Source organism: Cervus canadensis, chromosome 7 (genome assembly GCF_019320065.1).
Source record: "Cervus canadensis isolate Bull #8, Minnesota chromosome 7, ASM1932006v1, whole genome shotgun sequence".
NCBI classification, from domain to species: domain Eukaryota; kingdom Metazoa; phylum Chordata; class Mammalia; order Artiodactyla; family Cervidae; genus Cervus; species Cervus canadensis.
This window is the reverse complement of record NC_057392.1, coordinates 3,988,832-4,014,272: the sequence shown is the minus strand read 5'-3', so window position 1 is coordinate 4,014,272 and position 25,441 is coordinate 3,988,832. Positions and strand designations below refer to the sequence as shown.

Here is a 25,441-nt window from a genome sequence, read left to right as displayed (position 1 = left end):
AGGGCATCTTACCAACTCAGGGATTAAACTCTCACATCGCCTGCACTGGCAGGCGAATTCGTTACCAAATGAGCCACTTGGGAAGCCCTGAATTAGCTATATGTATACATATATTCCCTCCCTCTTGAGGGCCCTAGATTCTTTACTGTCCTCACATCTTTACTACAATATGGTCAATCTGGGCTGCAGTTACCACTTGAAGGCATAAGAAAAAGCAAGCAAAGCCTCTTCTGGGAGGCCTTCTGTGTTGGGTAACCTATTTAGGCTGTAGCAACTTTCTTTTCCTGATAAGACTTTTCTTCCAAATTCCTTTTAAACATAACCAACATAATTCAACTTGGGATCATTTGCTCTTAAGCAGTTTTTACAGAATGTGCAAGATTTTTTTAATTGGAAAAAAAAACTCTTTAGGAATTCTGATTCATTAGGTAATATCTCCTCAGTTTCCAGTTTATAAGCGTTTCCAAATGGATTTCAGATTTTCAAGTTTTAATTTCGTCCTCTGGAGGGACACTGCAAAGGAAATAACTTGAATTTCTTCTGAGAGAGGCCAGCTAGGATATGTTTCTGATTTTTTTAAGTTGAATTACAGATGTGTGAAAAAATACTCAGTACATGAAAACTATGTGAGAAAAAAAAAAAGGATGCCGGGCTTTTTTTCTGGGGTGAGGGAAACACTGAGCCAGCCAGAATACACAGGACAGCAGTGTCATATACCAGAAGTCAAATTATTAAGTTTTAAGTTTATGTAAGAAATGTATATTTTCTGCACACATTTTTCTCAGTTGTGAACTCATACTTCGAATGGTGCAACACACCTTAGCGTGGAGGAAAATATTTTCCTGGGTAGATGCAGAGTGTAACTGACCCTTTACCATCCCATTCATGGCAGTGCCTTTGAGATTAAGCATGCAGTTTCGGGTTTCTGATTAAAGAGGAAAGGCTGGGTTTTCTTTCTTACCGAAGTTACTTGAGCAATAATTACTCTCCAGGGTCCCCGACCGTCTACACTTCTGCTGACACAGGGCCACAGTGGGCTTTAAACCTTCATTCCAAGAAGAAATACACAAGATTCAGGGAAATGAATGCATATATAATTGGTGTTTAGATCTGAATAAGCCCATTTAAAATTCCCATATATTTCTCTGAGCCACCAATCTGCCACTGCAATGAAATAATTAAAGAACCTGCAAAGGATATGCCTCATGTTACCAACTTCTACTCTTAATTTCCTCAGGGTAACTCAATGTCTTCTGCTGAGCTTTAAACCTGAGATCAAAGATAACCCAAATTTAGCCCTATTCTCTTCTTCCTTTATATATAACTAATGATGTAACCAAAAATAGATGCAGTCTCATGTGCCCTGCTTACCAAAAACCCAGAACAACAAATAAGAACACAGAATAGGTTAACTCTTCACTTCACCAAAGGAATCTTATGGGGTTCCCCTGAGTGGAGGGAGTTTTCTTGGTGCATTTGAAATACACAATTACCCAAATGTTAGTATTACAGGTTTTGGGGAACAATGCTCATGTGATGAAGTGTGCTATATCTGTAATTAGATGCAATCCATCACTAAAACATTTTGAGCCTGTCATTGCCTATAAGGATCTTAAGAACTGAGTAGACAAATTTAAAGTACAACTAAATAGATAAACACAGTGGTTCTCAATTGGGGGTGATTTCTCCCACCAGGTGACATATGGTAAACTCTGGAAATATTTTTGGCAGTCACAACTAGGGGATGATACCAGCATTTAGTAGATAGATAACCAGTGATGCTGCTCAACATTTCACAGTGAACAGGACAGCCCCCAACAGCAAAGAATCATCTGGCCAAAAATGTAAATAGTGCCAAGGTTGGAAAGCTGTGATATGATGATGATAATATTTAATTCTTATGAAATGAAATGAAAATATTTAATCCTCATTATCATCATTAAAAATGTTTCCAAAACATTTGGTAATGATTCCCTTATATGTGGCAACATCTCAGGAAGAACTAAACAGAACAACTGTCATAGAGTTGTGCACATTGGGTAATTTGTCCTTCTAATATGTTCTGCTAACCCTTCTGTGAATTTACTCTTAATTTGTATCCCTACTTATCTCCAAAAGGATCTAAAGTGGATTATAATATTAAAATATACACAGCATAATGTTAAAATATACATAATAGCATATATATATATATATATATACATATATATATATATATATATTTTAGAGAAAGAGCTCAGAAAGCATTTAGAGGGAATATTGTTCTAAAAGTTGGGGACCTAAATTTATCTAATTCACTGAGTCCAAAGCTAAGTGCCTTAGTGGTTCTCCTTGTCTGATGAAAGAGCATCTTCTTCCGAGGACCACTTGAAACCAGCTCCTTCTCGGCCTCAGGACATTAGCCTGGACGTTGGGTGGGTGTCCCACCCTGACACGCTTCATCTTCCTGTCTGCTCTCTGCCGCCCTGCACACCCAAGCGTGGCACAGCGTTTTCAGCTTTCCTCTTCACGTGCTCCCTCAACCATCTCGGTGGGTCCTCCCTCCTTGGGGACGATCCCTCTCTGGCTGTAGCCTAAACCCCCCCCCCCACCCCAGATGTTCTCTCTGATCCATCTTTGCCCCTCAGTCCCAAGCTCATGTGTCCTTCTGCTGAAGTCTCACCACCAATCTCTCATCCTTCATCCAACAGAACCTCCTTTCCTTCATGCTTATTTATTTAATCTCCTACTCTCATGACTACTTATTCTTTCTTTCTTTAGAGGTTCAACATACTGACCCCTCTCCTATTTCCCACTCCACTGACCTGGCCCATCTTAATTCCTTAGCTTCTCCACATAGTTTTCATGGTCCTTTAGATCAGTCATTTTCTTAACAATACTTACACTCCTGTTCCGCTCTGCCCTCTGCCCTTTAGCAGTCCTGTAGGAGACTCTTTCCTCTTTCTGTGCCTGCTCACAGACAGCTGAGAACACAAACAGACCCTCATCCAAGTGACAAGCTGCTCCCACAACCCCCAGGGCTCCCACCTCCCTTCTCGTTCTCAGCGGGTGACCTTGCCCATTTTCTGGTGAGAACAAAGATCACAGAACAAAATGTCCTCCACCAGGCCTCCGAGCTGTCTCCATCTGTACCCTCACTTCCTTCCTCTCCTAAGAGAGGAGGCTGTCTACCTCTGGCCTAAGGTCTGTCCTTCTGCATGCCCTCTGGAGGCCAGACCCTGCCATCTTTGTGGAAATTTCCTCCTCAGTTGTTCCCTTGCTCCGCCCTTCTGTTTTCCCTCTTTGCAAGCTACTTCCCCTCAGCTTCACCACGTTCAAACACTCAGGCTCTCTACCTCCCTTCCTCAGGGCCGAACCCTCAGACTGAGTTGCTGGACTCGGTGTTCACTTCCTTGCCATGCTCCGCACGCCCCCTCGCCCTCGTCCAGCTTCTACCTGCACCACTTGGCTCACACAACCCCTGCCAGGGTGTCCGGCAGCCTCCACATCATGAAATCAGATGGTACCACTCTATTCCTGCTCTTGTTTAAAGTCTCATCAACATCTGAGTGAGATGAAGTCTCAACATTAAGTGAGAATCTAACCCTGAACTTTGCTTAAATCCACCAACAGCTTCCTCCACACTTAGGATAAAATCCCAAATACTTAGAGCATAAGGAGCAAGGTGATAGAGCCCAAAGATGAAGCTAGAAGGAGAGGCCCCAGGGACAAAGTGTGAAGGAGATTGGCCCCTGCGCTGTCCTCTGGTCTGGCCGCTGGCCACAGGAGGCTTTTTAAATTTAATGAAGTTAAAAATTCAGATCTTTAGTTGCACTAATCACATTTCAAGCATCTAAAAGTGGCCACCGTATTGGAAGGCATAGGTGTAGACAAGAGGGGGAAAGATACAGTCTGCGCCGTTGGGAGTGGGGGGAAGGGGCAGGGCATGCTGTGGGGAGTTAAGATAGAGAAGTCAAGGGAACTCTAGGAGTGTGGCTACAGATGCTGTGGCCCAGGCTTGAGAAAACAGGTGGAGAAGCAGAAATGAGACAGAATATAGTGTGATAGGAATGAGTTAAATCTGATATATTTTCATTTCAGTGGCTAGCAGTTGCAAACCTGTAGGAGATAATTAAAAATTCATGTTTGCAACTTCAGAGAAAGTTTAGGACTGGATATAAAAGCTGGAGAACCACATGGGTGCAGACAGATGATTCACTGGAAAGAATAAGGACACCAAGGTCCACTGAGAGAACTGGAGAAACACTGCTGCGATGTGCGGCAGTACACTTCCGGGCCACAAGGTGGCACACTCGCGGAGTGCTCAGAAAAATCAGCCCTTCCGGAAGTGCCTGTACTCAGGACAGCCCTCTCTGCGAACTGGCAGAAAATGGCGGGCAACAAAGCTGGGCTTATTTCCGCCTATTTCACGTCTTAACCTTAGATTCCCCCTTCCCACTTGTTTCTCCTCCCTTTTAGATTTTGAGATCTGAGGCCTGAAATCCTGGAGGGCTGTGCTGATGGGATGTAGAGACAAGAAACAGGAACCCTCTGTTGCCCTTGCATTTCTTAGGTCATACCCAGACCAGAGGTCCCCAGTTGGTGTCTACAATACATAGAATATTTTTGTTTGATTTACTCCAGTTTGAAAAAATAATATATTTTGTATGGCACATTTTGGATCATACCCCTGCCCACAACAAAGTCCAAATACTGGCAGAAATGAAACCAAGCAGGAATCAGGGCCCTGAAATTTTAACCCAAAATACTACAGTTCTATGTAACAAACAGAAAAACATGATTTTATAAATGCCAAGAAGGAAAATTAGGCTTGTTATGATCTCTACTTATAATAGGGTTCCTAGTATTTTTAAGTGACCATAATTTTCTTGGATAACATTTTAAAATTATTAGCTTATAAGCATTCTTATATCTTATACTTTTCTTTCATTAATGGAATCATATTATTCTCTGATGTAGGTTTTTGTCTTATTTAACTTATTTTAGTTTCAAGTATTTTCCTCTTAATCAGTTGTTGTTTTTCCCCCCACTTCAGAAGAATTTTTCTTATACTCCTCAAGTCTGAGTAGAAATTTCAAAGCAGACTTACTTGTAGTCGCCAGAAAGGTGGTGGTAACAGGCAGTGCAGTGGTTGTCGGCAATTTTTTGGGCCTGAATTTGTAGTGACCAATAAATCCATCTGCAGTTAAACTTAAATCTGATAAAAACTGAATGAGAAGTTCGTTTCTCTCAGATACAATCGGCCTAAAAGGAAAAAAAAGTTTTAAAAATGCATATATATAGATTTAAAAGTGTAAGGGACACCTCTGAAATGTAGAACTTTCCTTTAATTTCCAACAATAGATTATTCTCTGTTTAAACCGAAAAGTTGAAAGACTTAAAAAGATGACATTCTTAACCTGCTCAATATTCATGCAAATAGCTAACATTTACTGAACGTTTGCTCAGTTCGGCACTGTGCTTTTTGCAAACTGTTGAATTGTGCTTTCACAACAACCCTGTTGTTATCCCCTTTTTATGGAACAGGTGACTGAAGATCAGCGAGTTCAAGTGATTTGCCCAAGGTCCTCAGCTTGTGTGTAGGAGAGTCAGGATTTGAACCCAGGACCAGGTGCCTCTGAAGACGGTGGCAGACACTAGGGACCATGTAAACACTGAAGCTGCAGCTGATGCTTCATAAGCGCTCTAGGGTCTGGGCTGACTCAGCAACCACACAGCATCTTTGAACTAAGATTCAGTTCCAGCTGGCCTGGGGAGCTAGGGATTGCTGGTCATGGGGAATCAGATGGAGAAACCTGGTGGACAAATTTCCGCATCCTGTGAAGACACAACCAAAGGGATCATCTCAGCAGGCTGGTCACCTAGGGATAAGAAAGCCACGCAGAATTTAATGGGACTTTCATTTCGTTGTTAATAAGAGTTCTCATGCGTGCCTAAAATGGAAACCTTTCTGTTTATAATCTGGGTAGCAAAATGCTCTTAAGGAGAAAGAGAGAGTGTGATTTGGTGGTCACGAACAACCTCATTAAGAATCTAACTTTAAAGCAATCTTAGGGGTGTGCTGGTTAGCTGGGACTAAAGATTTAGTGGCAATAATTACTGAGGCACAGAAGCTCTCTTACTTAAATCTTAGGGGATAACTGTATTATAAAAGGTGGTAGTTTCATCTAATCTTTTGCTATTATTTAAACAATGGTTTAAAAATGCTGTTTGGCTAATTCCATTTTAAAACTATTTAATTCAGAAGTGGAAAAAATTAAAGTTATTTAACTGAATTAATTGGTGGTTTGACTAAACTCCTTTTTTGAGGCATCTTCTCAGCTGAACCATTTCTTAGGCATCTTGGACAACAAATAAATGAGGCAACTCTTGTTTTCCCTCACCTATCAGCTACTTTGAGTTGGAAGCATGGAGGGGAAGGTAGATCTGGACTTGACCACCAGTTAGAAACAGGGCAGGGTCTTCTCCATCCTGAAGGTTATTGCCTTCCGAGCCAAGGGATGAACCAAACCTAAGAACGAGCTCTGTGACCTCCCTTTTGCCTTCCAGTCACAAAAATGGGACCAAGGTCATTTAAATAATGCTTCTGAGCATCAAGCCGCAAATGCGAATATTTTATCCTGCTTCTGAAAATATTCCATGAAATAAACACAGCGTGGATGAAACACATGAATTCTCAACTACAATTACAAATAAGACATGTTAACCTTGTTTAGATGATAAAATTACAAAAAGCACTTCTTGTAAGCAGCAAAGAAAACCTGAAGATCCAACCAAGCCAGCCTTATGGGCACGAAGTTATAATTATAGTGATTATTCACTGCCTCTTGTATGAACTAATCTTGGAAGCACTATACTGGAAGCTGAATTTTCTCAAGGAAGAGTATTTTTGTAACAAAGACATATTTCAGCTATGCTGCTACTGAGCTTTAGTATGAATGTGACAGAACCGCAGTGCCATAAATGTACTGAGGGCCAAGTGTTGCATTTACAAATTAATGTTACAATCACTTGAGAGGCAAGGGGACATCTCATGTGTGTCCATTCACCACTAGCAAATCCCAGGACTGGGTGAAGGATGCTGACTGCTGTCTTATAGAATTGGCAATGAGAACTGTCTGCAGCCTTCCAACCACCATATTTCTTGACTTACCTCCTCATCTTCATCTCTACCACCCTTCCCTACCCCCATTTACCTGGACGGCTCCCACAGCCTCCTCCCTGTTCCTTTTGTCTAGGAGGGGGTTCTGGGGGCACCGCCCTGTCATTTCCCCCACCTGCATGGGGAGGGCCCCCATGTCTGCATGATGTGGAGTCTAACTCCACTCTCAGCCTCCTCTCTCTCTCCCACTGAAGGTGCAGGCTCCAGAACAGCACCCATCTCCTCTGTGTGTCTTTACAACCAAACTCTGCTTGGAACGAATCGTCTGTTCTGTATCTAACAAGACTCAGCTTCAAGAAGCATAATCTCTCCCAATCTCCCCACCACTTGTCCCTACTGGACCAAAGTACTCCTTGTCAGAAATCCACCCAAGACTTTTGGTTGCACATTTACCTGTCTGCCTTATTTCCAGCCCTCCTGCTACTCACCTCCGTATCTTTTATTAATTTTGGAGTTCCAGGTCCCTAACATCGTGCCCACCACATGGCTGGTAAACGTTTCTGAACTGAATCCAACAGTACTGATACTGCATTGAATCAGGCACAGGGATGCTGGTGATGTCCTGACAATCACAACACTCCTCCTCACACATCTAACAGGGGAAAAGTTCCCCAAGCAGGTTTTCTCACTTTCTGTACTGCCCCACCCCAGAAGTACTCTGACTGTGGGAAGATGTTCCTCTGGTCCAAATGCTAGTTGGTGGGCTGGCAGTCCAGCTCTTCCAGGCAAACTTCTCAGGAAGCCAGGACTGCTCAACAGCGCCCCCACCACCCCCACCCACCCTCGTGGAGGCAACTGCTACCCTGAGTTTGTGCTTCTTCTTTCCCTTCCTTTATCTACAGATTTACTTATATAAGCTATGGTTTGTCCAGTAGTTATGTGGAGGGTTGGACCATCCATGAGAGTTGGACCATAAAGAAGGCTGAGTGCCAAAGAATTGATGCTTTTGAACTGCAATGTTGGAGAAGACTCTTGAGAGTCCCTTGGACAGCAAGGAGATCAAACCACTCCATCCTAAAGGAAATCAACCCTGAATATTCATTGGAAGAACTGCTGCTGAAGCTGAAGCTCCAATGCTTTGGCCACCTGATGTGAAGAGCCGAATTGTTGGAAGAGACTCTGATGCTGGAAAAGTCTGAGGGCAGGAGGAGAAGGGGGTGACAGAGGATGAGGTGGCTGGATGGCATCACCGACTCAATGGACATGAGTATGAGTAACTCTGGGTGATAGTGAAGGACGTGGAAGCCTGGTGTGCTGCAGTTCATGGGATCGCAAAGAGTCAGACACGACTGAGTGACTGAACAACACCGGTCTATATCCATATAACCTACAAGTTTGTATGCTCTTAAACTTCATATATATGAAAGCATATAGTGTGTCTTCTTCTGTTTTTTTTTTTACCCTCAACATTACAACTGTGAGATTTATTCACTACGTTCATGGCTATACAGTGTGAACTGCAACAGAATCTGACTATTCTCTTATTGATAAACTGTTTACTCTCCCTCTGGAACAAACAACATTAAAGAGAACACTTTTATGTCTTGTGATGCACGAAGACAAAAGTGTCCTTAGTGGACACACCAGAAGGTTAGGGTATACGCTCTACACTAGGTTAAAGGATACAAGTTCATGTTCAATGTTAGTAGTTATTGCCAAACCGATTTCCAAAGTGATTGTACCAATTTATATTCTTCTCAAAGATGTATTCACTGTGCAGCTTTCTTCTTCTGGGAATGCCTTTTCATGTCCCTTGCCCATTTTTCCTATTGTTACTTTTCCCTCACTCACTTTTAAGAATTTCTTGATATGTTCTGGAACCTAGACCTAGGTCTTTGTCAAGTATATCAAATATTTTACAAACATCTGTCTCCATTTTGTGCCTTCTCTTTTCTCTCCCTTTAAGGTGTGTTTTGATGAGCAGAAATTCTCATTTAAACTTCTCATTTAATTACACCTGTAACCCATCTGTAATTGATTTTTGTGTGACATAGATATGAACACAATTCATTTCCCCATGGAAACAAAAATGGTCCCTGCCTCCATTCTCAACAGGGCCATCCTTTGGCTGCTGACCCATGGGACTCTGGAATGTGCCCACTCTGTAGAGACACTCTGTAGAAGCCTCTGGCTTCTCTGGTGTTTTCATTAGTCAATTTTTCTATCTCTCTGTTAAAACCACACTGTCTTAATTACAACAGCTTTCTGACCTTGTTCCATCGTGGTAGGTCAAATCTTCCTGCCAGTTCTTCTCCTTCAAAACTTCCCTGATCAGGGATCAAACTGCTGTGCCGCCTGCCTTGGGACCGTGGAGGCTTAACCACTGGACCACCGGCGAAGTCCTGTAGTGTTCTCTATTTACCCATTAGACCAAGCCTGCTGGTTTACAGCCTTCTACCTCTTCATTTCTACTTTTTTTAAGAGGATACCTCAATTCACATCCATATTTACTTTGGCATATTATAAAGTTTCACAATATCATCACCCGATTCTCAAACAAGACAGAGACCCGAGAATCCTTCAACTCTATATCCAGTATCTTTGCTCAGCGTTTGTTCCTGCATTTCAGTCCTTTATTCTGTGGCCATTGCCTTTCTGCCTGATTTAGAGTCATAATGCAGTTTCTTTAGTTTGGCTTTGTTGGTAGTAAACTGTCTCAGCTCTTATTCAGCTGAAAATGTCTGTATTTCACCCACATTCACAAAAGAGAAGTTTTTCTGGGTAATTAATTCTAGAGTGACAGTTATTTTGTGTTAGCATTTTGAAGATATTTTTCTAAGACCTAACTTTCATTGTTGTACTGAGAAGTCAGTTAGGCTCTTTGTGATAATCTGTCTTTTCTTCCTGGATGTTTTTAACGTCCTTCTTTGCTGTTTTGTGGTTTTACTATAATACATGTAGGCATGGATCTATTAAAATATATATTGCTTAGGCTTTATTGACTTCTCATATTTGATCATTGATATCTCTCCTCCATTTTGGAAGACACTCAGCTAGTATTTCTTCAAACATTAAATTTCCTATATTCTGTATTTTTTCTTAAGGAACCTTGATTAAGTGTGTATTAGGTTCCTTCACTCTGGCTTCTATAAATCTTAACCTCTCTTCCATATTTTCCATCTATTTGTCTCTTTGTGCCATGTTTCATACTGTTTCTCAGTTCCTTAAATCCTTTCTGGAACTATGTCATATCAACTATTTAACATATGTATTAACTTTCTTGTTTAAACTATTATATACCTCAGTTCTGGAAATTCTGTTAGGTTCTTTGTTAAATCTATTTGATCATTTCTAAACGTCTCTTGGTTCTTATTCACTTTCAACAGTCTGTACCTTAAAGGCTTTCAAGTAATATGTTTTACATGAATTTCTTTGCACATACTTATTTTGCATTCTGTATCTCATAATTTTACTATATTTTACTATATATAGTAATATTTAATTAATATATTTAATTTATATTTAATTAATATAAAATTAAAATATGTATGTTTTAAGTTTACTATATTTTTACTGATTACTATAATCAGGCCTCTGTAGGTCTGATTACAGCTTGTTTCTGCTGATGATGGTTTATGTTGGCTGTTTCTTCATGTTTCATGATTTTTTTGATTAGTACTTGTATTTCTTGAAACTATTTATAGGAATTCTCAAAGCCTAAGTTAAGATGCATTCTTTCAGCGAGGATTTGTGTTTTCCTCTGTCATACCACGTGGGCACTCACAACTTGGAAATTCTTTAAGTTTCTGACTGCATTTTTGGGGGAATAGTCAGGTAGTGTAAATTATAACCTCAAATTCACATGTGGACTGGTTTTTGGTTAAGAATTCCCACCAGAGACTATTTTTCTTCCTTTCACCAGAAGCCAAGGCCCCAAATAGCCAATTTTCCTTATTTTCTCCCTTGGAGGGGAAGGAAAATTAATTCAACCACACTGGTGTCACATAGACATCTCCAAAGCCAAATTTGTATATAGTAATTTTGAAAGTAATGGCAACCCACTCCAGTATTCTCGCCTGGAAAATCCCATGGACAGAGGAGCCTGGCGGGCGCTACAGTCCACGGGGTCACAAAGAGTCAAACATGACTGAGTGACTGATTACACACCCGTTTAAATTACTACTAACTTGTACATATTAAAATTCTTAATATTATCAAACTTAATAAATATAAATGAATCTAAACTGGCAAGTAACTTGGGACTTTCCTAGTGGCCCACTGGCTAAGACACCATGTCCCCAATGCCTGGGGAGTGGGGGGAGAGGGGGCGGGTTTGATCCATGGTCAGAGAACTAGATTCCACATGCTGCAACTAGGAGTTTGAATGCCACAACTGAGACCCAGCATAGCCAAAGAAATAAACAAAAATAAATTTATAAAAAATAAAGAAAATGCTGTGCTTTAATTCTAATGTGCCTTTGGGAAATCACAGAAATTCACTAAGATCAAGTGATGCAGATACTCTCATTAGGTTGAAGAACAGGGTAAGAAAGACTAATATTTTTTTAGAAAGACTATTTAAATTAACACAACGGTGACTTTCGGGCAAGCAGTAGTCATTTAAACTGCCACCTTTACTAGTATTGTATGCGAAGGTGTGACATGTAGCTTAGTCACTAAGTCGCGTGTGACTCTTATGATCCCATGGACTATAGTCCACCAGGCTCCTCTGTCCATGGGATTCTCCAGATAAGAAGACTGGAATGGGTTGCCATGCCCTCCTCCAGGGGATCTTCCCAACCCAGGGATCGAACCCAGGTCTCCTGCATTGCAAGTGAATTTTTTACAGTCTGAGCTACCAGGGCTTACTCAGCAAGAATTTGGGCAACCAAGTGAGGAAGCATAAAGCCTCCAAAGGTCCAGGACAGACCTCTCATCAGGTAAAACCATCTGCAACCAAGCTTCCAGGTTTCCTCATCTGGATTCTCAATAAACAGCCCCCAGATTTTTCCTTAGAATTTTCCTAATTCTGCTCTGACACTGGATCTCCCCTCACAGGGCAGGGAGGTTTCCAGGGCTCTGGCTTAGCATCTGCGCCTGGGGCATCACCAACTCTGCTTCTGCTTCTGTTTATCTATTCAGCTGCCCGGGCCTCTCTCCTCTCTTGTTAATGCTGCCTTGCTCTCTGGGTTGGCTATTCTCTGTGTTGTTGCTACATGGGACTCCACTGGGAAGGAACCCAAGAATTTGTGAACAAAACAACACCACAACATCTTCCAGAAAATACAATATAATTGGGCAATTTTAGGGGACATCCCTGGTGGTCCAGGGGTTAAGACTCCCCCTTGCAATACAGGGGACTTGGGTTCGATCTCTGGTTGGGAAACTAAGATCCCACAAGAGCAACTAACCCTACATGCCACAACAACAACTGAAGCGCACAGGCCACAACTAGAGAGTCCGTGTGCACAACATAACAAAGATCCCACGTGCTGCAGCGAAGACCTGACGTAGCCGAATAAGGGAAGAAATACTTTAAAAACATATTAAAAAATAATCAGACAGTTTCATAAGAAACAAGTTTAGCGCCCTGAAAATAAAACAGGTGCTACTTACGCAGGGGGGCTGTCTCCACAATACTTTCCAATTCTTTCAGCGTCGTTGATCTCCCCACCGTTAAACACAGCCACGTAATCGTACCGGCAGTAGTTATCACGCTCAACATCAAATTTCTCAAACGTTACTTCTATAAGCTTTAGTGAAAGCACAACATTAGAAGGGTGAAAGGGGTAGTGCAGGATAACCTCAAACAGAATTATTCCTCTCCCTAGGTTACTGTGTTTTTCCTTCCTAAAAAAATGTATTCACCTTGTTTAAATTTTTTCTTATCGTTTTCAAACTTCTTTAGTTAACAACATTGTGTTATTCTCTTGCTTTCATTTTTAACTATTTGAAAAGATCACTTAAAGCCCTAGATCAACCCTAGTTAGGATTTTTTTTAATGTTTTTTTTTTAATTGTGGTAAAAGTCACATAATATAAAACATACAATTTTAATCAGGCTTCGCTGATAGCTCAGTTGGTAAAGAGGTTGCATAGAAGCATGAATGCACAAAGTCAGTGTTAGATTTCTGAAGTTGTTTTTTTTTTTTTTTTGGCACTGGTACCAACAATAGTGTCCTAAAATACTCAAGTCAATAGGAAGTTTTGATTTAAAAGCAACCATTCCCCTTATAAAAGCAGATCTTTGAAGAGTACCTCCACCGTATGAATCAAAGGAAGTCTCACTGGGTTCATAAATACCCATGGCACCCAGAGACTGGTCCCTATTCTTCCTGCGTGGGCAGGCAACCCTCCCTACTGCTTATGGAAGATAATAGGTGTTAACTCATGTTAGGACAGTCACATTGTTATTAGCTATTAGCTAGCGAAGACTTGGACAGTAATGTGGGTGAAGTTGTAACAGCAAAGAGACATAAAAGGAAAGTTTGGCTTTGAACATGATTGCCACATATCCACATATTTATCCACTTTTCAAAAGCACAGTGAAAGGGTGAATAATAGCTTATTCATACTCAACACTGCTTTAAGTTACATTAAAATATTTCCCTTTTGGGTCCTGTAACTTTTCATTGGTCAGAAATAAAATGCATTCCAGGTTACTAAAAAATTGGCTGAACTTTTTCTACTTAGAAATTGGTTACAAATTTTTGGAGAGAAGATAAAAACAAGGAGGGTAAAGTGGAAAGCTATGATTTTTTTAAAAAGATGTCTTTTAAAAGAAGAAAATGCCCAAAGATTTACATAGAAATTACTTAAGACTTAATTTTCTCTTATTATTTTTCTCATTTGGACAGTTTCCACTGATTTCAGACACTACAACTATGACTAGAGACTCAATTGGCTAAAGCCAAAAATTACATAAATAAAATCCAAATGTAATTTAAATAAAGAGAAAAACTTGGGGAAAAAGATGCTAAGTTGTAATCTGCAAGTATACTTAAATGGAAATTACTTAATCTAACATATTTACAAATGACACAAAGAGAAAAATGATCAATACAACCTCAAGAATTACATAATAGCTTAAATGTTGGGTAAATTTAATTTTTAAATGTTATCTTAAACTATAAAATGTTCAATAGATTTACAGAATTCTTTATTATCAAATAAATGAGTAAATTTTTCATTTAAACATAAAACTGAGTTTTAGGATTAGGATCAAAGTATGTGTGTGTGTGCACTCAAATCACTGAGTTGAATGGTATATTTGCCTGAATAATTTTCCACTAAGGAAATGAATATATGGCAAACAGTATTTGTGTAAACAAAAGATCAAGTTAGAAAAAATTTTTTTAACAGTATCATAATAGTCACCATACAGTGTTTGGATTAAAGCCTATGTTTCCCAAGATAATAATTTTTAAAAGTTATTTTCAAAATTCTATAGCAAAGAGTTGGTCTATTCTCATGCTAAGTTCTGTCCTGAAATTAACATCTGAAAGTGGTCCCCAGAAAGGGTAAAAATTTATATAACCACAAACTAATAAACACTGGGAAACTAGATCTCTGTTGATTGTTTTAGAGCAATGAATAGTTATTTGTGGGGAACCTGCACAAATTTTAAACAACAACCAAAAAAAGAAAAAGAAAAACCATCACGGAGCACAGCAGTTTTCATGTCAGAGACCTTGTTCTTGGAAAAGATGATGCGATGTGCTTGCACTGGCTTTGTTGAAGTGAAGCATTCTGGCTGTTTTGGATTTGGTGATTTGGAGGGCTATTACCAGCGCATGATGCTCTGTGAGCAGATGGTAACCTTAGGTGTATGTAAACTTGGGGATTTCTTGTCCTGCTGCAGTTAGTCACTTCTGCTCATAAACCCGTGCTTATAACACCTTCCACAGTGTTTAAACAACCTCATGTGGGATTTGCAGGCCATTTGTATTTTAAACCTGTGGAAGATTATAATTCTCTAATGGGAAATTAAATCCATGACTTTGCAAGTCAAAGAGCACAAAGGCAACTTTAACCTGGGTCTCTGCATGAAGAAATATTGTGTCCAGCAGGGCCTTCCTTGCCTGTATCTTTAACAGTTCACACTGGGCAATTCACACATGCATACTTTCTTCATGTTTTCAGGGAACCTCACCTGATTCTTTGGGGCTACGATGTGCCACACACAAGTGACTCCTGCAGGGTAATCACGGTCTGGCCAGTTGGGGGTTTTGAAAGAGCCGGACGGTCTTTCAAGGAGTCCGCCACAATACTGATCACCTGAAGTTATTAAAAGTGAAAAAAAGTCCAAGTTTATGGCAACGCAACCATATGAAATTAGTATCTTAGAATATTGCTAGTGTTAGCAATGGAATTATATACTCTCTAATTAGTTATTACAGTGAATCAAAAGAATGTCTGGAGGTTGTAAAGACCTCACTAGACCTACTCCCATAATTTACACCTTAAGATAACAGGATTAGCCAGAGGTTTTTTTCCAGAGACTGTCCTCAAGCAGGATACATTATTGTTATATAATCCTAAGGAATGTAGACAGAAAAAAAGGTTGTCCTTTCTTCCTCCTTGAGAATTCCAGACCCTGAAAATGTCTTTATTTCACTTTTGTTTTTGATAAAAAAAAAGTCTAGGGGTCCCCAAGGAGAGAGAGGTTGGAATAATTTGTACAACTTTTTGTTTATGGAAAACTTCAAGCATATGCAAAGCAAACAGACAATATAATGAATCTCTGTGTATTCATCGTTCAGTTTCAACAAGTATCATCAATCTACTATTCTTTTTTTTATGTCTTTTTATTTCTATTTATTTATCCTTTTTGGCCATGCTGTGTGGCATGCGGACCGTTAGTGCCTCAACCAGGGATTGAACCCAGGCCCCCTGCATTGGGAGTGTGGAGTCTTAACCACTGGACCACCAGGGAAATCCCATCATTCTACTATTCTATCAATATAGCTAGCCAATGCCCACCACTTGCACTATTATTATTATTACTTTATAGGTTTGGGGGCGGTAAATTCGATACTTTGAAATGCACAAATCTTAGCTGTAAAAATTTGGAAAATGGTTACACCTGTGTGAGCCACATGCCTATGATGTATGTATCCAAAATTTCTATATCCCTCACCAGTCAATTTGCTGGATCTCCACATCACTTTTCTGAAAGATTTCACTGTAGATTATTTTTATTCTAGAGCTTCACATAAATGGAATCATATGGTGTTCCTCTTCTGTGCGTGACTTCTCTCGCCTGGCACAATGTCTGAGATACACTCAAGTTGCGGTGTGTATTGGTAGCTTGTTCCTTGACATTGCTAAGTAGTATTCTGGGGTGTGGAAACAACAATTTGTTCACCCGTTCTCCCGTTGATATCCATTTAGGTTGCTTCCAGTCTGGGCTACTGTGAATGAAGCTGTTATGAACATTTTTGTTCAAATCTCTTGGTGGACTTGTATTTTCATATCTCTTATATAAACACCCAGGAATGCAATTGCTGGGCCAAGCATAGATGTAGATGTTCAGCTTGATAAGAAACTACCAAAATATTTCCCCAGGTGGTTGTAGTATTTTATGCCTCTCAAGGGATGAGAACTTTGGTTGCATCACATCTTTGCCACCATTAAGTGTTGTCAGTTTTTTTTTTTTTAACCCAACCTGGTGGGTATGTAATGGTATCTCATTGTGTTTTTAATTTGCATTTCCCTGTTAACTAATGACACTGAACAGTTTTTCATGCACTTATGAATTATTTGTATATCTTCTTCTAGAAAGTAAATGTTCAAGGGTTTGCCCATTTTTATATTTATTGGGATCTTTTTCTACTGTTGAGTTATATAAGTTCTTTATACATTCTGAATACAAGTCTGTTATGAGGTATTTTTGCAAATGTTTTTCCTATTCTTCAGGCTATCTATGTAAAATTATCTTTTTATAAGCATTAGTTTTCACTTTAATGAAGTTTGCATGACACATATTTTTCCATCCTTTTATGTTTAGCCTGTTTTGTCTTCATATTTCAAGTGCTTTCTTGTAGACAATTATGGTTGGGCTCTGCTTTTTAACCCATTCTAATACTTACTGTCTTCTAATTGGAGTATTTAATCCTCTATATTTAATGTATTTATTGATAAGCCTGCATTGAGTGTACCAATTACTATTTTGTTCTATTTGTCACACCTTTCTCTTGTTCCATCTCTTTTTTCTTTCCTGCCTTCTTTGCAGTGGTTAAATAATTCTGGTATTTATTTTAACCTTTTGGTTTTTAGTTAAAACTAAAAGGGCATTTTTAATGGGTTCTCTAGGGACTGCAATATGCATCTCTAACTTATCACAGACTTTTAGAGTTAACAGAATATTTCTTCATGTATTGTATATTTTCACTTGCTTCTCCATCCTTTGTTCCACTGTTGTCATATATATCATATATTATACTTGCCACAATACACACTTAAGCTTTTTGTTTTGTTTTGAACAGACACATGGTAAAGAAATGAAGAGAAGAAAATAAAATAATACATAGTCTGCCATATTTACCATTTCCAGTGGCCTTCTATCCTTCTATGACCTTTCGGTTACCCTGTGGGGCCACTTCCCTTCAATTTAAGGAACTTCCTTCAATATTTCTTGTGACATGGTTGTTTATCTGAAAATGTCTTTATTTCACTTTCGTTTTTGAAGTCTGGTTATAGAATTCTGGGTTGATGCTGTTCCACTGCCTTCTGGCCTCCACTGTTTCTGATTAAAAGAAAGCCATCCTTCACACCATTGCTCTTCTATATGTAATATGTGTTTTATCTGATTGATTTTAAGATTTTCTCTTTATCTTTTGATTTCTTTAATTATGATGTGCCCAGGTGTGACTTCATTTTTTCACTTATCTCATTTGGGGTTTGTTGACCTTCCTAGCTCTGTAAATTCATGTTCTTCACTAACTTTGGGTGGCTTCAAGCCATTATTTCTCGAGATACCTTTTTTCTGCACTTTTATCACTCCCTTATTCCTCTGAGGCACAAATTACACATATGTTAGACCACCTGATACTGTCTCACTAGTCTCCAGGACTGTCTTTTTTTTCATCTTTTTCCTACTGGTTCTTCAGATTGAATCAGTTCTAATCAAAACCACTGCATTTTTCTTCTACCATCTCCAATCTACTTGTAAGCCCCTCAGATAAATTTTAAAATTTCATAATCTCTATCTTTCAGCTCTAGTATTACTATTCTTTTTTTATAGTTCATTTCGTTTCTGATATTCCCAGTTTATTTTTTTACACATATATTTTCATTTAAATCCTTAAACATAGGTATAATAGCCACCTTAAAATGCTTGTCTGCTACCTGTAACCTCTGGGCTATTTGCAGGTCAGTTTTTTTAAAAAATTATTTATTTACTTATTTTTGGCAGTGCTGGGTCTTTGTCGCTGCACTGGCTTTTCTCTCGTTGTGGTGAGCGGGAGCTACTCTCTAGGTGCGGTGTGCCGGCTTCTCACTGCGCTAACTTCTCTCGTTGCTGAGGACAGGCTGTGGGGTGCATGGGCTTCAGTGGTCACAGCGCGTGGGCTCGGTAATTGTGACTCCTGGGCTCTCCAGCACAGGCTCAACAGTGGTGCACGGGCTTAGTTGCTCTGTGGCACGTGGGATCTTCCCAGATCAGGCCTTAAATCTGTATCTCCTGCATTGGCAAGCGGATTCTTTACCACTGAACCACCAGGGAAGCCCTGGGGGTCAGTTTTTACGGACTGCTTTTTTTGTTGTATAGAGACACACTTTCCTGGTTTCATCAGATGATTGCATACTGGACATTATGAATGATACACTATAAAGTCTCTAGATTCTACTGTGTTCCAATGAAAAGTGATTTTTGTTCTGGCAGGCATTCAACTTGGCTAGATCCAAGCTCGAAGTCTATCACCCTGCTAATGGGCAGCAGCTGTATCTTGGATCGGTTTCTTCATATTCCAGATGATGCTTTTGTGCCAGGCCACCTGGGCTCTCCCCCATATATGTAGAGTTTAGCTGTTAGCCAAAGATTTGAGTGGATTTTATATGTATATTTTGTGTCTCAGTTCTTCAGAAGCTCCCAGCCAGGATTTCCTTCCAAGTATTCTGGCTGCTCTGTCAGCCCCAGATTCTGTACTCTAATATCTCAAACCAGAGAGGCTGAGCTACAGTCCAAGGCAAGAAAAGATTAGGCAGTGCCCTTGGGCAGAAGGCTGCAGATCTTGGCCATTGCAGCTGTCTTCCAAGGACGGAGGTTTCTACGCTTGGGAGATCACATGTACTGACGTGAAACTACTCAAACTTGTAGGGCGATGCAAAAAGAAAAGGCTGTGAAACAATATGAAAGCATGATCCCACTTACACATGTTAAAAGTTATTGCAAAAGTACAAACTTATAAGTAAGTGCACAAAGCATGTATGTGACCCCCCAGCCATGCATGGCTATTTCTAAGAGGGGACTACAATGGGGCGAAAAGTCTCTATATCTGTGTGCAAGGTTTCACAGTTTTTACTCCATGAATTTCTACATTTGAATTTTATAAGAATATATATGGGCTTTAAAAAAAATACTGATTTTTGTCTATGGTTTATCTCAGAATACATGAATATAATTCCCTGTGCCATACAGTAGGACTTGTTGTTCATCCATTCTATATGTAACAGTCTGCATCTGCTAACCCAAAACTCCCAGTTCATCCCTTCTCCACTCCCCTGCCCATTGGCAAGACCGATTTTTTTAATGGTCTCTTGATGGTTTGGTGGGCTCAGCAGTAAAGAATCTGCCTGCAATGCCAGATACCAGATTCAATCCCTGGGTTGGGAAGATCCATTGGAGAAGGGAATGGCAACCCACTCCAGTATTCTTGCCTGGAGAATTCCATGGACAGTGGAGCATGGTGGGCTATAGTCCATGGAATTGCAAAGAGTTGAATGTAACTGAGTAACATTTTGATGATTTGGTGGTATTTATTAACTCTCTGTTTGAGAAGAACTGTTCTTCAACTTTGGATTAAGTGCCTAGAACAGTGCCTGACATACAGGAGGCATTCAGTAACTATGGGCCCTTATAATTGCCGTAATGTGGGAACAATACCTCTTTCATTTGGTTCCGCGGCAGAGAACATGGCCATGAAGCCATTCCCAGCTGTGTTGGCGTCGGAAATCATCTGCACCATCATCTTGTTGCTGCTGGACACAAGGGCTCCAGGCCGGAATGTGCCGCAGAAGCGCCCGATGCGCTGGCCGTTGGCGTGGCCATTGTACACATCCACAAAGTCATAACGACACAGGTTGTCACTCTCCAGGTCTATGAATCGGAAATTAAGAACTACTACTTTTCCCTCTGGAACCTGCCAAGAAAATGGCCAAGGGGAAAACTGTGTCATGGAAACGGCGTCTAAGGCAATTACTGAAATGAGCAGAGAAAAGTTTAACACCCCAAATCATGCTTTTTTCCTTCGACTCTCAATGAGGCCAGAAAAGGCATTCTACCATAATGCATTCCCAGTAAAAGATGAGCATTTATTATCTTTTCACAAATTCCACAATTCTCTAGGGTACATGAGCTTATTCTTAGGGAGTCTGTCTCAAAGTTGCAAACTATTGGATCAGTCTTATTTTTGAAAATTAATTATTAATTTGTTTGGCTGCACGAGGTCTTAGTAGCAGCATGCGTTTTTGTTTTTGTTTTGTTTTAGTTGCAGCATGTGAACTCTTAGTTGAGGCATGTGTGATCTAGTTCCCTGACCAGGGATCAAACCTGGGCCCCCTGCATTGGTAGCACTGGTCTAAGCCCTAGACCACGAGGGAAGTTCCTGGATCAGTCTTATTAATTACTAAATCATAGCTTACAGTATTCTTTGTAGGCCCAACTGGATCTTAGCACACATCTGCACATTCTAAAGCACCACGGCACTCAGACATAGTGCTCGGCAAAGATACATCTGAAACGCCAATTCTTACAAATAACATAATAGGACAATCTCAAGATATAGAATGTTTCTATGAAGTTCAAACTCAAAGGGTGATTTGGCAACTGTGCAGGTAATTTATAGATAATTCACTTTGGGTCCTCAAGAGGCCAGACCAATTATCTACACTGATTATATTGATTAATTGTTGAATCAGCTCTTCTCAAAGTCACTGAGTTTTTGTTTTCCAGGTGAAAACTATATACTAGGCAGCCTTGAAACATAATACACTGATGAAAAAGATGCGTTTTCACTTTCTCCACTTTCTCTTAAGACTTTCTTCACCATAATTTCCTCCTCCCTCCTTGTTCCCTGACTAGGTAGAAAAAAATGGCTACAAAAGCATTTGGCAGGATTCTTACAAAAGCCCCATTTATTTCACACTATCTTTTAATTTCTTCATACAAGCTGTTTAGTCATAAAGTCTTGATCAGATTTGTTTCACACTCAATAGCATAAGAATTTCATTCTGTAAAAACCTACAGATAACAAAGGTCAGTGATTACAAAACAACAAAGATCCACAAGCAACACTGTTTGCTTCATCTTAATTAACCATCTCAGACTTAAGGCTCAACAGATGCCATCACATAAATGTGGTTTCCCCATGTTGGTAAGCTCCCCATATTTGGTAAGTGACATGAAATTTTTTTTCCTATAAGAAGTGTGTCAGTGCTATTTGCCTTTTTTAATCAAATACATAAACACCCAAATGGAGAAACTATAACCCAGTAATCACAAGGGGGATATTTTAGCCGTACCATTGTTGCATTCTAATTGCTGGAGGCTTATCTTAAGTATGAACATCAGAAGCTCTAAAGTCACAGTCTAAGAAGTTGACAACAGAAAACACAATTTAATTTTTAAACATTCTCACTGCGATATCTGTTGCAGAATATCCTTGGGTTTTTTTTTGTTTTGTATTGTTTTGTTGCATACAATCTCTCTTTATCCCATGATCAGAAAATTATCACAATGTGATGCCATATCTGCTACCCTGACCATAGGCAAGCTCTCCATGAATCACTGAAAAATTCCCAGTTAAGAAAAACATTTGGAACTAAATTAATTTGGATGGTCCTTGAGTGAATAATGACTATTTGCGTAAATGTATAAACTCTATGGAGGGCAATTCAAAGCTATGATACTCATCCACCCACAGCGTGAGCATAGATGAAAAAGGAAAGAGGTCTACGGATGGAGTCCTAGGGCATTCCAGTGTCATTGTGTCTCCAAGATGGAGCCAAACCACCAAAGGGACTGAGTCAATAAGTAGGAGGCAACCAGAAGGATATGGTGCCCAGAGCCAGACGAAGAGAGTGTGTCAAGCAGGAAAGACTGATTAGCTGAATCAGGCACTGCTGTTTAGTCAGTAAGATGACGACTGAGAAATGACCACTGGGTTTAGCAACCAGAGGTCACTGGTGACTCTGACATGGCTGCTTTGCTGGAGCAGTAGGGATGAAGCCTGAGAAGAGAAGGATCAAGAGAAAATGGAGTGAGAGGAATTGGTGAAAATGAATATAGACAAGTCTTTCAAGCAGTTCAGCTGGAAAGATGAACAGAGTAAAAAGGCTGTAGCTAGAAGGGGATGTGTGGTCAAGAAAGGATGTTTAAATGGGCTGAATTAAGGCATGCTTGCTTGCCAGTGGGAATAATCCTGTAGAGAGGGCAAAACTGATGAAGTAAAAGAAAGGGAAAATTGCTTGAGTAATGTCATTAGCAGGCCAGGGGAGAGCTGATCTAAGACACTGATGAAGCATGGATGGTCTGCCCAGTGACAGGAAGGCAGGCAGATGCAGGTAGGTTGGTACACGAGGTTGTGATGGCATGTGAAACTTTTCTTCTGATCACTTTGTTTTTCTCAGTGAAATAGAGAACGAGGTCATCAGCAGCAAAAGAGTGGAGGTGGGAGGAGCTACTTGGAGTTTGAGAACAGATGAGTAGGTGGGTAACAGATTAGAGAAGTGTAACAGGACTGTCATGAGTACTGAGGGTCCACTGGAAGTGAATGAATTAAAAGTGAGTCCTCTCTACCGTATGATCCAGCAATTCCACTCCTGGGTACATATTTGAGAAAAACAAAAACAGTAATCCAAAGACACCTGCACCCCAGTGGTCATAACAGCATTATTTACAAAAGCCAAGATATTGAAGCAGCCTATGTGTTCATCAACAGATGAATGGATAAAGATGTGGTACATATATACAATGAAATATTACTCAGTCATAAAATGATGCAATTTTGCCATTTTCAACAACATGGATGGACTTGGGACTCTGATTCCCTGGTGGCTCAGATGGTAAAGAATCCGTCTGCAATGTAGGAGACCTGGGTTCAATCCCTGCATTGGGAAGATCTCCTGGAGGAGGGCATGGCAACCCACTCCACTATTCTTGCCTGGAGAATCCCCATGGACAGAGGCCTGGTGGGCTACAGTCCATGGGGTCGCAAAGAGTCAGACATGACTGAGCGACTAAGCACAGCACAGGATGGACTTGGAGAGCATCAGGCTAAGTGAAATAATTTAGAAAGAGAAAGACAAATACTGTATGATATCACTTAAGTGTGGAATCTATAAAGTACAACAAACTAGTGAATATAAAAAATGAAACAGGTTAACAGACACAGAGAACAAACCAGTGGGGAGAGGGCAGGGGGGAATGGGAGCAGAGTAGGAGGTAAAAACTATTATGCACAAAATAAATGAGACCTGGGTCAGATCCCTGGGTTGGGAAGATCCCCTGGAGGAGGGAAAGGCTACCCACTCCAGTATTCTGGCCTGGAGAATCCCATAAACTTCATAGTCCATGGGGTTGCAAGGAGTTGGACATGACTAAGTGACTTTCACTTTCACAAAATAAACAAGCTACAAGGATATAGTGTATGACACAGGCAATATAGTCAATAATTTATAATGTTAATAACTATAAATGGAGTGTAACCTTTAAAAGTTGTGAATCACTATGCTGTATTCCTATAACTTAAATAATCTTGTACATAAACTATATCTCATTTAAAAGGAAAAAAGTGAGTCCTCTGCATGATTGTATTCTCTTTCTCTCCAGCCATGTTCAGCTGTCTAGGTGGAGGTCCAGAGTAGGCAGAGTTGAATTTAAGCAGTGTTGTGGGGGGAGGTTGGGAAGGTGGAGGGATATTTGCCAAGCTAGGACGATGGAGGGAGAGAGGACACAGGCAGGGGAATGACCACAATGGTGGACTACGGAATCCACACTGGGTTATAAGGACAGAAGTCAGGACTCAGTGGGGTGAGGTCAGTTGTTGCTATTGTTGGCTCAGTCGTGTCAAACTCTTTGCGCCCCATGAACTGCAGCACGCCAGGCTTCCCTGTCCTTCACCGTCTCCCAGAGCTTGCTCAGACTCATGTCCTTTGAGTCAGTGATGCCATCCAACCATCTCATCCTCTGCGTCCCCTTCTTCTCCTGCCTTCAATCTTTTCCAGCATCAGGGTCTTTCTAATGAGTCGGCTCTTTGCATCAGTTGGCCGAAGTATTGGAACTTCAGCTTCAGCATCAATCCTTCCAATGAATATTCAGGACTGATTTCCTTTAGTACTGACTGGTTTGATTACCTTGCTGTTCAAGGGACTCTCAAGAGTCTTCTCCAACACCACAGTTCAAAAGCATCAATTCTTTGGTGCTCAGCCTTCGTTATGGTACAACGCTCACAACCATACATGACCACTGGGAAAACCATAGCTTTGACTGGACAGATCTTTGTTGCCAAAGTAATGTCTCTGCTTTTTAATATGCTGTCTAGGTTAGTCACACCTTTTCTTCCTAGGAGCAAACATCTTTTAATATCATAGCTGCAGTCACCATCTGCAGTGATTTTAAAGCCCAAGAAAATGAAGTCTGTAGACTGTGGTGGAGGCAAGGATAATGACAATGGATGTGGGTGACTAAGAAGTGATGGAGGAGAGGAGATAAAAGACCCAAAGGGATCATCCACATAGATGTTGAAATGACTGTGAATGATGACAAGATTGGTGCTGAAAACAGTGACCATAAGCCAGGGCCTAAAGTTTATAAGAAATGAGGAAGGCTGTCCTGAAGTCTTCTGATGACTGCAACATGGAGGGACACGGACATGATAGTTTTGTTTCATTAGTAACTTCTCAGTTCTCTGTCACTAAGAAAATAGTGTGACTGCAGTGAGGCTGTTGAAATGGAACCCAAGCTTTGGAAATTCATTCCCTATGGGATAAATCATTTCTTCTCCAACATTCTTTACTTGGTCTGGATGCAATGAAAAGTTGAAGCTTCTCTGAGAATGAGACACAAATATGCTGGTAATAGAAAATGGGCTACATTGTATAACTCTGAACACAAAATCCA

At 40.3% G+C, this 25,441-nt stretch overlaps 1 protein-coding gene across 1 annotated transcript in view; it reads right to left on the bottom strand.

The window, feature by feature from the left end:
• The window catches only part of PCOLCE2 (procollagen C-endopeptidase enhancer 2), an 81,543-nt gene that overhangs the window by 5,668 nt on the left and 50,434 nt on the right, over positions 1-25,441 (bottom strand). Inside the window, exons 3-7 of the mRNA XM_043474190.1 lie at positions 20,207-20,462; positions 15,254-15,378; positions 12,719-12,855; positions 5,090-5,244; positions 962-1,045 (exon numbers count right to left, since the gene is read on the bottom strand). Of these exons, the coding sequence (XP_043330125.1) occupies positions 962-1,045; positions 5,090-5,244; positions 12,719-12,855; positions 15,254-15,378; positions 20,207-20,462 (757 nt within the window). The remainder of the gene's footprint in view (positions 1-961; positions 1,046-5,089; positions 5,245-12,718; positions 12,856-15,253; positions 15,379-20,206; positions 20,463-25,441) is intronic.